The sequence below is a fragment of the Cololabis saira genome, chromosome 8 (genome assembly GCF_033807715.1).
Source record: "Cololabis saira isolate AMF1-May2022 chromosome 8, fColSai1.1, whole genome shotgun sequence".
In the NCBI taxonomy this organism is placed as follows: domain Eukaryota; kingdom Metazoa; phylum Chordata; class Actinopteri; order Beloniformes; family Belonidae; genus Cololabis; species Cololabis saira.
The window spans coordinates 45,741,769-45,755,164 of NC_084594.1; the positions used below are offsets into that span (position 1 = coordinate 45,741,769).

The 13,396-nt window shown below is 44.0% G+C and overlaps 1 protein-coding gene across 2 annotated transcripts in view; it reads left to right on the forward strand.

Annotated features, from left to right (window-relative positions):
* The window catches only part of si:ch211-236d3.4 (protein FAM107B), a 57,488-nt gene that overhangs the window by 23,333 nt on the left and 20,759 nt on the right, over nt 1-13,396 (forward strand). The window contains exon 2 of one of the 2 annotated variants that reach the window (XM_061728125.1): nt 1,770-1,845. In XM_061728125.1, coding sequence (XP_061584109.1) covers nt 1,770-1,845 — 76 coding nt within the window. Of the gene's footprint in view, nt 1-1,769; nt 1,846-7,407; nt 7,650-13,396 lie in introns of those variants that run through there. The other variant, XM_061728127.1, reaches the window with a different exon arrangement.

The following is a 13,396-nucleotide window of genomic DNA, read 5'->3' on the forward strand; positions in this document are numbered from 1 at the left end:
CCAACCCTAACCTAACCCTAACCCTACCCTAACCCACCTCCAAGTGAAGCACGAGTTTCCTCGTGTTTTGCCTTTTTTCTTCTCTTGCTCCTGATTTGGATGAAAAGTTGAAATCTCTGCAGGAGCCTGCCTGCACCCTTCTGATTGGTCAGATTTCAGGTGCTGCCAATCAATGCACGGCCAGATTACTCATACCATTCAGATGTCTTTTCTCCCCTCCTCCTGACGGTAGCGCATATACGCATCCATTACGGATATTAGTCAACGGGCCAGAGGCCAAAATTTAACTTGTCAGCACCACTCAAGGTGACAAAACTTACCTAGGACTTTTGAAAAGATCCATGTCCGTAGCTGATATTTTGGTATGATAACCTTCCTGAGTGGCAGCTGGATCATAGTTATCAGCTCATGAAGTTACCCAGCTTGAATGAATGTTTAGAAGGTCCCCTTTAAAATGATACCAAAGACAATATAGTGAAACATTGACAGATTTCCTGTACATGAGTCTAAACCAGAATATGCAGCAGCATCTAAAATATAGTTTTCTGAAGGGGGTGGTAACTTCATGAACTGATAACTCTGATCCAGCTGCCACTCAGGAAGGTTATTATACCAGAATATCATCTACAGACATGGCTATTTTCAAAAATTATAAGTAAGTTTTGTCACTTTGAGTGGTGCTGATATCTGGTCTGGAACATGGACTATATGCGTTGCTGAGCAAATGCATCCCCTCACGCAAAACGTGGCCCCCGTTGGAAGATGAGTCCCTTACACACAGAGCGTGTTCTGCGTTTAGGGAGGAGCAGCGCTGCTGCTGGCCAATAGAGCCAAATAACTCCAACTTGGTGGGATGTGGGCACCATGGTGGCCTGGTGGTGAGCGTCGCTGCGTCGCTGCGTCGCTGCGTCGCTGCGTCGCTGCGTCGCTGCGTCGCTGTGCTGGGTAGAGGCTACTCTGTGTCTGCACTGGCCCTAAGAGGGACTGGGCTTGCTCTGGGATGGACTGGCAACTGTCCAGGGTGGAACCCCACGTTTGCTTTTGGCCTCCGGACAGCTGGGAGAGGCTCCAGCAGACCCCACTGACGCTGAAAAGGATTGAAATGGACACAGATAATGAGTGGATGGATGCTCAGTGAGGCTTGTAGGCTCTGACACGGAGCTCTTGGGACTCTGACTTATGGGTAAATTTGATGTGACAACAACCCCTGCAAAGGCCAAGAAACTTCTCCAATGTTTTCCCCTTGTATGTCGTGTTTCTCACTGTAAAACGCTCTTTCATAACCCTTTCCAGACGTTCTAATTGCTTCTCTAAGAGGTTGGTTAGTTAGGTTGAAAAATAAATGAAGAAAAGCAGTACTTAGCAAGAAAGTCCGTTTTAGTTAGTTGGTTTATTCTGAAATTCTTGGTTTGTTCTGAAATTCTGAGTGTGTAAAATGTAATCTTTTTTGTTGTTTGGTTCTGGCTGGTTTCAACAATTTAAGGGTTGAATTCCATCACATCTCAGATCATTTTTGTTTAGATTTAGTTATGTTTTAATTGTAAGGATTGTAATTTATTGTTTTATGTGTGCAACGTTGGACCCCAGGAAGAATAGTCTTCACTGCAGTGAGGACTAATGGGGATCCGTAATAAATAAATAAATTAATTAATAAATAAATTCCCTTCTTGACATTTTGTTAACACACACTGGAATGCCGAAGAGCAGCAAACTGACAGAAATTCTGCTTTTATAGCGGCCCTAATGTTATTTGCGTGTGTGTTTTTCAGAAGGCGTACAGCATCGACCACGCGCCTGCACCCAAGCAGCAGTGTGTGAAAAATGGGAAGACACCGAACAATCGAGGTGAGTCTGAGCCTCTCGGGTTACCGTAGGTCTCCAGAACAAAGCAGGTCCGGGCTGAGAGCGAGGGAGCGTAACGGAGGAAGAGAACCTGGCCCGCTCACGAGGAACCACCTCTGGAAAGGTCAGCGCTCCGATACCACCTGAGAACCCGGGGAGAGTTTTACACCAGACCCTTTAACCCTGTACTGTCTGGGGGTCAACATGACCTCATTCTCCTTCATTCTTTCCTTCCTTTTTTCCTCCTGCTCTCTCCTTCCTTCTTCCCTTCCTTCTTCCCTTCCTTCTTTTCTCCTATCCTTCCTTCCTTCCTTCCTTCCTTCCTTCCTTCCTTCCTTCCTTCCTTCCTTCCTTCCTTCCTTCCTTCCTTCCTTCCTTCCTTCCTCCTGCTCTCTCCTTCCTTCTTCCCTTCCTTCCTTCCTTCCTTCCTTCCTTCCTTCCTTCCTCCTGCTCTCTCCTTCCTTCTTCCCTTCCTCTATTTTCCCTTCCTTCTTTCCTTCCTTCCTTCCTTCCTTCCTTCCTCCCTTCCTTCCTTCGTTCCTTCCTTCCTTCCTTCCTTCCTTCCTTCCTTCTTTCCTTCCTTCCTTCCTTCCTTCCTTCCTTCCTTCCTTCCTTCCTTCCTTCCTTCCTTCCTTTCTTACATCCTTCCTTCCTTTCTTACGTCCTTCCTTCCTTCCTTCCTTTCTTACGTCCTTCCTTCCTTCCTTTCTTACGTCCTTCCTTTCTTACGTCCTTCCTTCCTTCCTTCCTTCCTTCCTTCCTTCCTTCCTTCCTTCCTTCCTTCCTTCCTTCCTTCCTTCCTTCCTTCCTTCCTTCCTTCCTTCCTTCCTTCCTTCCTTCCTTCCTTCTTTCCTTCCTTCCTTCTTTCCTCCCTTCTTCTCTTCCTCCTTCCTTGACCTGAAGACAGCACAAGGGTTAAACACATGTAATCAGATTACAGGAGTGTGTGTTTGTCCAGGGTCCATCTGTTTGAGAAGCCTTGATAGACGAGCATCAGTCTCTGTGATGAAACAAAGAAAGATGGAAAGATACAGTAAAGCACGGGGGAGGTCCTATCATGCTGGAGCTGCCCAGCATTTCACTCTGAAAATCAGCTTTCAAATGGAAGGTTTCCAGCAGGAAAACCTGAACGTCTCGCCCAACTGGCTGAACAGGAAGTGGCAGAGTGCTGGCTGAAAACCGCTGGCCAGAAACAGAAACTGCAGCCAGCAGCAAAACACTTGATTAACATTACAGGTTTACTGGAGCCGTCTTACTTCAGCCAGCATTCACACGTTTAAGATTGAAATGAAAAGTACTGTAAGTAGAACTTGATTGACAAAATAAAAACCAGCTTTGCTCCATCTCGTCACAGTCGCCATTATGCGAGTCGGCGTCGCTGCTGTTCACTGCAAAAACTCAAACTCTTAACAAGAATATTTGTCTTATTTCTAATTAAAATGTCTCATTTTTAGTAAAAAAAAATCTCATTACACTTAAAGCAAGACTCATCACTGGAAAAAACAACAATTTTCACCTGTTTCAAGTAGATTTCACTTAAAATAAGTAGAAAAATCTGCCAGTGGAACAAGATTTTATTTGCTTTTAATGAGCAGATAAATCTTGTCCCACTGGCAGATTTTTCTACTTATTTCAAGTGAAAATTTACTTGAAACAGGTGAAAATGGTCAAATAACAAGTTATTTTTCTGGTAATGACTCTTGTTTTAAGTGTAATGAGATTTTTTGACTAAAAATGAGACATTTCAACTAAAAATAAAACAAATATTCCTGGTAAGACTTTTTTGGTAAGAGTTTTTGCAGTGTCGTCTGTAAAGATTGCTGCCGGTTTTGGCGCCGTTACTTTGGCTGACTACAGTCACAGAAATTACCGTAATGATCATATATAAGGCGCACTGCAGGTTTTTGAGAAAATTAAAGGCTTTAAAGGCCTTATAGTGCGGAAAATACGTTAGTTACGGCTGCTGCTGCAGAGCTGTCAGTCGCTCTCCTAACTGGATTTGATGGGCCAGAGGAGACATTTACACCTTATTCACAAAATTGTATTTCAACTTTATTCTCGAAATTTCGACTTTATTCGCAATAAAAAAAAAAAATTCCCTTTCAAATATTTTGTCTCTTGCATGGCCCTAATACTCTTCCGTACTGCATCCCTTTATCATTTGGCAATGAAAGCGTGTGATTCTGTTTGACTGCAGATGTGAGTGCAGGCAGCAGGACTGAGCGCTGCCACTGGCAGTAGTGTTTCTGACCGGGAAGCTGGACGTGCCCCCTCGGTTCTTGAGCTGATAAACACCGGCGACACATGTCAACCGGACTGGACACTGATTAAACACTTTCCCTTACACTTGATGTCCAGATGTTAGCAGGAAGGCTTTTTTTGAGCCAAGGTAGGAAAGTGATTTAATCGTATCAGAGTGATTATGCTAAAACATTTAGTGTTTGTGTTCATGTTACCATCTGGAAGCCTTTGTTGGTCAAAAACTGCAGCTTTTATAACAACTGTTTTTTACATGATCACTTCAGCAGAACTAAACGCTAAACTCTGATGTGGATGCTCTCTGTAATCCTCGGAGATTAGACCACTGTTAATCCGGTCAGCTACATTCAGATCAGGAGAAATCTCCTCAGTGACACTTTAAGGGAGAGAGCTTTCACATCTCATATCACTGACCTGGTAAAAATGAGCGCTGGCCTGTCCCAGATCATAGGACCATCTGGCAGGCTTACTGCCATGTGCACGAGTCAGCGCCCCATCTTTTAATCCCACATCAAAAACTGTTTTTCACTTTGTAATTATTCCCCAAAAATGGAGCAACTGAAAAGATGGAAAAATAATTACGTGGGGCAATACTAAGTACCATCTTTTCTGGGTTCTTTCAGATTCAACAGTTGCAGCCTGTTGCAGCTAATCATTGCTGGTGAACAAACAAGATCAAAGGGCAGCTGTTTGGCTTTAATGCCAAGCACCGTGTTTGGAGTAATCCAAACATAGAGTAATCCAAACACAGCATTTCAGTAGAAACCCCCCCGCCCACTGTCCAGCACGGTGGTGGAGAGTAGTACCTACTCAGCGCGACTCGACTCGACTCGCCTTGCCTTGGTTTTGCACTTCTCCACTAGGGGTGCAGGCGTGCCGAGTTGATACTTTTTCTGTAACTATTCTGCCGAGGTTCTAAGCGGCTGTAGTGTGATGACGTCAGATACAGCCGACTGGCTGTATCTGACATCATCACACTACAGGCCACCGATTGGTCGGGGGGTTGGAGTCAGACGTCTGAGTCAGGAGGAGGAAATCAGAGAAAGAGACTCTGACGGATTCTGGTTCATTTTATTCAACCAGCAACGGCAGCAGAAGTCTGTTTCATGATCCAACTCTGAGGGTCAGATGTTCATAAACCTGGTGCTGAGGAGAGAATTAAAAAGGGATCTAGACGGACGATAAGGAACGACCAGATCTACCAGGAGCTCTGTCTCTTCATAGCTGCTCACGGCTCCAGCTGACTTTTCAGCAGCGCAAAAAAAACATTGCTGCTTGAATCTTCTCTCACTCTCATTTTTTAACTTGATATCAAACACAAGCCACAGACCCAGCAGCACATCTATCGTTTCCTCCAGGTTCTACATCTTTAGTGTTGTTGTCTTCTTCGTTTAGATACACAATGAAATACGTCACAGCAGCTTCTCTCCAACCTCCTACTGATCTGGGTATTGAAAATAAACGCGGGCAAGTTGAGTCGGGCTGAGTAGGTTCTAGTGGAAAAGGGCCCTTAGTAATCTAGAGGCAGGTGTGAATCCATCAATCTGACAGCTAAGGCCTGGCTCAACCTGGGCCTCAGCACAAGGATCCCAAACACAGCAGCAGATCGTCAGAGTGGCTGAAAACACCGGGATGTCTGAGTGTAGCGCCACAACACTGCCGCAGGAAAGACCCACCACAGACGGGGAGCCTACGTATATAAACCAAGGGGCAGAGCCGCCTGGGAGATTTGCGAGGCCCTGTGCGAAATGGGGGGTTTCTCGGGTCGGATCGGGTGTCTATATGCGCAATTTTAACTCTCCAATTAGCAAAATACTGGATACCTTCCCCTGCCTCATCATCATCTGGGCTTGCCTCGACGCGGGGCCACACGGCTGCTTGAGACCCGGTCGGATCATGGATTTTTGTAACAAATTTATCAAACGAGCCTTTCAGAGAGACATTAAACTCTTCCATTTTCTTTCGTTTTTTCTTTTTTCATCCCCTGATGGAAATTTCCTGAATCTGTCTCGTTCTCTCGACATTGTGTGACAGTTTGTTCCAACTCCACCGTCTGGATCAGAGCAGCTTGTGTCTGCGCTTGGTCTGATCAGTTGTATTGAACAACAGACATGCGCATCATTGCACATATATTTATTGATATGCACAGACTAGTACATATTTAGGTCTGTAATGGAACGTGACTGTTGATATTTATAAGGGAAAAAAGGAAAAAAAAAATAAAAATTGAAAAAAAAAAAATTGAAAAAAAAAATTTGAAAAAAAACGGCCCATAGCGCGAGGCCCCCTGGGGCGCGAGGCCCCGTGCGGTCGCACGGTTCGCACACCCCTTGCGGCGGCCCTGCCAAGGGGATATATGCAGTTGTGAGTCCAACACAATCCTGGAAGTGAAGAGAAGTGCAGTTCCTCTAACGACCACTAGGGTTCCAATAGTCAGTCGGCCCTCGCTGATTTCCATGTTAAAATGTTACACTTTACAGCAGGTTGCTAGACGGCTAGGCCGCGGTCGCCCAGGGGGTCGGCCAGGGGGTCGGCCAGGGGGTGGCCCAGGGGGTGGCCCAGGGGGTTGCCGCTGTGTATCTCCATATGGAGTTCTGTGAGTTGTTGTTGCAGCTCATTGCCACCAACGTGGCACCTTCAGTCTTCAGAAAGCTACGGCTGACATTCAGACTGTAGAAGCTAACAAGGCCGAGCCAGTGGGCTAACACGCTGTTCTAGGTTCAGGAGTATAAACACCAGCCTATAATCCACCATCGTTGTTACATCCGGCATGGTTCATGGCCAGATTAAAAGGGCTGCTGTAACATCATCGTTTTAATGGAATTTACATTTTGTTTCACAAAAAATATGTCATTTTCAATAAATAAATAAAAAGTATTTTGCCGTAAACTGGTTCTCGTGTGTTACTCTTAAATGACCACTGCTAAAGGCGGATCCACAAGCTACTGAGTCATGGGGGGACTCAGGATTGCCCTGATGCTTTTTCTTATGTTTGGTTCCATATGTGTCAAATAAGCAAGGTGAAAAGTTATATTTTGTGGCTTATATGAGGTTATATTTGTCTAATACCAAGGCCCACTTCCATCAGACGATTTTTATTACGCAGTATCTTCACACTCGAGTCTTTTCAGCCATTTTTTTGTGCTGTGAAAGCTGACGGAAATGCTGAAAGGAGTGAAGCAGCGTGGGAAAAAGCTGAGAGCTGAGAGGAGAAGGTGGGGGTGGGTAGGGGGGGGCGTATCACGTGACTGCTGTTTTACACTCGGCATGATAGAGTCAGGAGGAGATGAGAGCTGCTGCTGCTGCTGCTGCTGCTGCTGCAGGGAGCATTAATGTTCCCACAGCCTGAAACACGGGAGGATCTCCCCTTGTTCAGCCAGTAGAGACCGGGGAAGACCCGGGTAGACCCAGGCAGACCAGGGTAGACCAGGGCAGTCCAGGGCAGACCAGGGCAGACCCAGGCAGACCCGGTCAGCTGGAGTACATGGACCACAGGAGCCCCAGCAGCCCCCCACATCACCCTTACTGTGAGGGGATGGTGAAGTCCGGTAAGACTCTGGTCCGGATCATTCTGACAGATTTCTCACTGACTATTGTCTTTGGTTTTGTGATGTTTCTGCAGAATTTCATGTTGTTTTACTGTTTTTACTGTATGTTTACAACTTAATCATACAGGATTAAGATTCTTACTAGTGTAAATATTGAAGCTAGAGAATTTAGTGTTGCATGTCCCATTATTTTATTTAAAAACGTAATAAAACTTCCCTGCGTGTAGTGTAAGGAACAAAATATAACCTTTTTTCACTGTCATTATTTATTTAAAATAATAAATAATGACAAAGTGGAAAAAAAGGAAGAAAAAAAAAGGATAGGGGCAATCCTAAATACCGTACCCTGGATTATACAGCTGGGTCCTGCTAATCACCAGCCCTTGATGAACTGAGTATCAGGAAATGTACTGGCCTCTAGAAGAGTTAGCTTGTCCAGAGAATTCATGTGTGTGTTGACTCAATGCTAAGAGCAATTAGCAATGGTCCTATGGAAGCAGTTGTTCTTTACAACCCAAATATCAGTTTGGGTTTAAAGGCCATTTTCTAACAAGTTTCTGAGATTAGAGTTCAGTCAGAGTCAGATTTTCGGTTGTGAATCTGCAAATTTGTGGAATCAGTATTTCAAAAAGTAAGTTTTCACAAATGTATGATATTACAAAGTTAGAATTCCGAATGCGCAGCTTTATAATTTGAAAATATTTTATAGTTTTTGTTTTATTTTTGAGTTTTTAAATTAAAAATGTCTGAGTTGTCTCTCAGAAGTGTGCAAGTTTATAAATTCACGATTTTATGTTTAGTTTTCTTTCCTTTCTTAACTTCCATATTTGTAAATAATGTATGTAACTTATGCTACATAGCTAACACATAATTGCTACTTTTCTTTTCAAGTCAGAGTTTATGGGTTTTCTTTTTCAAAAGAGTTTTTAACTAATTCTGTCAAGCAATTAAAACATTTAGCAATTAATTAATTAAGATCTGTAATTAATTAATGTATTAATCTCTTTTTTAATCTCACCTAAACATTTCTGAGAAAAGCCCTCAACTTGAGGTGTTTTCCTTTAAATTCATTACATTATTGCGGCGGATCAAAAGATTGATATATATCAACAACAAAAGTTGCTTTCTAAAGTCATTTATTGATGTTTTTAACAGACTTGAACAGATGCAGTCCTGTCATTTACATCCACTTGACAAGAACATTCGCCAGCCTCATGCGCGCGGCGCTCTCCTCCAGTCTAGTTTGGGGGAAATCGTTGCTGTGGTAACACAGTTGCTGTGGTAACATCGTTGCTGTGGTAACATCGTTGCTGTGGTAACACAGTTGCTCAGGCAACATCGTTGCTGTGGTAACATCGTTGCTGTGGTAACATCGTTGCTGTGGTAACATCATTGCCGTGGTAACACAGTTGCTGTGGTAACACAGTTGCTGTGGTAACATCGTTGCTGTGGTAACACAGTTGCTGTGGTAACACAGTTGCTGTGGCAACATCGTTGCTGTGGTAACACAGTTGCTGTGGTAACATCGTTGCTGTGGTAACATCGTTGCTGTGGTAACATCGTTGCTGTGGTAACATCGTTGCTGTGGTAACATCGTTGCTGTGGTAACACAGTTGCTGTGGTAACATCATTGCCGTGGTAACACAGTTGCTGTGGTAACACAGTTGCTGTGGCAACATTGTTGCTGTGGTAACACAGTTGCTGTGGTAACACAGTTGCTGTGGTAACACAGTTGCTGTGGTAACACCGTTGCTGTGGCAACATCGTTGCTGTGGTAACACAGTTGCTGTGGCAACATCGTTGCTGTGGTAACATTGTTGCTTTGGTAACATCGTTGCTGTGGTAACATCGTTGCTGTGGTAACATCATTGCCGTGGTAACACAGTTGCTGTGGTAACACAGTTGCTGTGGTAACACAGTTGCTGTGGTAACATCGTTGCTGTGGTAACACAGTTGCTGTGGTAACACAGTTGCTGTGGCAACATCGTTGCTGTGGTAACATCGTTGCTGTGGTAACACAGTTGCTGTGGTAACATCGTTGCTGTGGTAGCATAGTTGCTGTGGTAACATAGTTGCTGTGGTAACATCGTTGCTGTGGTAACACAGTTGCTGTGGTAAGATAGTTGCTGTGGTAACATCGTTGCTGTGGTAACATAGTTGCTGTGGTAACATCGTTGCTGTGGTAACATCGTTGCTGTGGTAACACAGTTGCTGTGGCAACATCGTTGCTGTGGTAACATCATGCTGTGGTAACATCATGCTGTGGTAACATATTTGCTGTGGTAACATAGTTGCTGTGGGAACATTGTTGCTGTGGTAACATCGTTGCTGTGGTAACATCATTGCTGTGGTAACATCATGCTGTGGTAACATCGTTGCTGTGGTAACATCATGCTGTGGTAACATCGTTGCTGTGGTAACATCATGCTGTGGTAACATCATGCTGTGGTAACATCGTTGCTGTGGTAACATCATGCTGTGGTAACATCATTGCTGTGGTAACATCGTTGCTGTGGTAACATCGTTGCTGCTAATGCTAGCTGCGGCTGCGCTCCCAACCGGGTGCTCTGCGTTTATGTGGCTAAACTTGACCTGCTCTGGTCGGAAGCAAAGTCCTATCCAGAAAGATCATACCAATCTACCTTTATCAAAGGTGCCGTTGGGCCGTTTTAGAAATGTAAACTCCCCATTCACTGGACCGACAACTTTCACATGCTTCTCTATTCTTACTCTTCTCCGCTACTCTTGTCCAGCTACAATGGGAGTCTACCAGCATAGCTAACCACGCCCACACACAGGGACAGCCAATCAGTGTCCACTTCCAGGTGGGACTGACCGTTGTTTTCCACCCCCAACCAATCAAGCACAACAAGCACTGATTTCACAATAAAGGCGACTCGCAAACAGAAACAGTAAAGTTAGAGATTAAAAAATAGATTAAGCGATTACAAAACATAATGCGCTAAAGATGCCTGTAATTAATTAATCGCAATTTACGCGCTAATTTGACACCCCTATTTTAAACATCACAATTTTCGGAGCTTTCACCCGCAAATAATCAAATGTAAAAAATGTTTTCCCCACATGGCCCGATGTACCTGCATAGAGTTAGATAGAGTTTAAAATCTTCCTGCTGGTCTACTTATCCTTTTATTTGTTACTTACTGTTTAAGTGTGTCTTGCTGCTTTTAATGTTGATGTAGAGCACTTTGAATTACCTTGTGTTGAATTGTGCTATACAAATAAACTTGCCTTGCCTTGCTTAGTTAGTTGGCCAGCTGGGTTTTTGTTGAATTTGCAATTTGAGCTTAAAAAAATAACCTCTTTTCTTCTTAAATGAAAACAGTTTAATGCATCAAACTATCCCATCACACTGGACTTTTGAAAAAAGCGGCCCCAAGACTTGTCAAAGACTGAATATGTTTTTGTCTATTTTCTTCAAAGTCGAGATCTTCTTTTTCATTGTCAAACGGTCGTTGGAAACACAGAGTCCCTGCAACGGTACCGTCATCGCAAATTCAGACATTCGCTTTTCATTAGTGTAACAGAAACGCGACTACAGACATGTTCAAGTGGGAGTTCAGGCCAGCAACATCACCACCGACTGTTAAGGCTGAATTATGGTTCTGCGTTAAACCTACGCCGTAGGGTACGCGGCTATGCGGGAGTCTCTCCGTAGCTACGCCGTAGCCTGACCTGCACCTCCCAAAAAATGGAACTACGCGTCGAGGCGACGCAGACCCAACGCAGACCGAGAGGGCTGTGATTGGTTTGCTTGGTAGCAACGCATTTCCGGTTCCGGTTTGTGAAGCAGTCGTGAACTTTCGGCGCACTTTTCTTCGTGTGTGTGATTTTTTTTTTTTTTTTGGGTTGTCCTTATCTCTTTGATTCACTGGGACCGGAAAAATCGGAAGCTAAACAAAGTATCAACTAGCGCTCTGGGGGGTATTGCACCGCGGAGAAATGGAGTGACGGAGAAGTCCGAACCCCCAACCCCACACTTAATCCAAAACAGGTCAAAAGGACAGTAAAACAAGCATAAAACATTTCCCCCCTAACCTCAGTTACTTCAAGCTGTTGTAGCTGAGCCTATATAGTGCTGACTGGTTGGTGCAGTGTTCATCCATGTTTCAGTCCTGGTTTGGCCCAGTTTTCCTGACTGTTTCATCCTGGTTTGGTTCAGCATAGTGCTGGTTAATGACTTCTGTAGTTTTGGTTAAAGATTTAAGAACTCAACAAAACCCCTTTTCACTTTTTTATCAGAATTGATGGGCTCGGCCGGATGATCAATATCTTCAAACTTTGACCCGAGTCAGGTTGTTTGTCAGGAGTGAGTGTCAGTGTTTATCTAAGAGCAGCTCAGACTTGTTTTTGAACAGTTATCACATGCGAACGATTGATTCTACGGTCGATAAAAGCAGTCAGAGCCAATACTTTGGTTTCTGTATTTTACAACTATTCTGAAGTAGATTTGCTGCTGTTTTGGGGGCATTGGCCTCTTCCATGACCCAGTTTCAGACAAGCTTTAGCTACCAGCCAGATGGCTTCATATTTGTCTACATAATATGGAGCTAGAACAGTCTCATAATTCGAAAATGCACAGACCGTTTCACAAATGCACAGGACAAAATTCACAAATGCATCATCAGTTCTCATCATCAGTTGCTGCATCGGCAGGACTGAGAGCTCTCCTGACGGCTCTGGTTGAACGAACAAACCAACTCCGATCGCGCTGTTTTCTTTACCGAGATCACAAGAAAAGCAGAGCAGTGGTCTCCTCTCCATCCCGTGTTGCTGTCTTGTCTTTATTCTACCAACTCGAAATATTAATCACTTTTCTAAGCGAACGGCGCTAACGCAGTTCAAACAGCAGGTGTATCCGCCCCTTTAATCTGATTGGTTTAGAGTAAATCGTCCCCCACGTGGGGTGTACTCTTATGATTGGCTGAAACAAAGGAAGACATCTGGTTGTGCAAATACGTGTTAAAAAAACGTATTTGTGGATCGAGTCACGTCAGGGGAGTCTCAAAAGTCACACGCAAATCCAGCGCAGCTCACAGACAAAAAAAAACGTTTGTAAATCAGGTAATCAGGTTATATTTGTGTGTGCATCAAAAATACATTTGTATATCTTGTCCTACGCACGTGTGAATTTTGTCCTGTGCATTTGTGAAACAGTGTGTGCATTTGCGAATTATGAGACTGTTCTAGCTCCATACTAGAATGCTTTGATATAAAAAGTTTAGAGACTGCAAAGTGACCAGAAGCATCATCCTCCCACCACCGTGTTTAACATTGGGTATGAGGTGCTGTGTTTGGTTTTCTCTTGTTCTTTTTCTCCCAGTAACTTACCCTCTAAAAGCTTATGGGAGCAGTAAGTGCCCAAGAACAGCGGATCTGATCTGATTAAGTCACTTTATAGCATTTGATATCCCCAGGATGAATGAAGAAAGGGTGAGGACTGTGGTCATGTGACTGCTCCTGACTGAGCTGGAGTCAGAGCGTTTTCTTGACCTCCACATGTAACCAGAGATCTGAGAGACATCGATAAACTACAGCGGCTTTCTCTGCATGTTCTGCTCAGATCGATACAAATGCTCTGGATAGCTCATGCAGACTTCCTGAACTCTGGTGTTGAACAGACACAGAAGTCTCCCAGGAGATGTAACGTGATTCTTCACATCATTGAAAAATGGTTTTAATGTTCCTGAGTCTATGGTCTGTGGTAAAGGAACCCCGGTTACAAT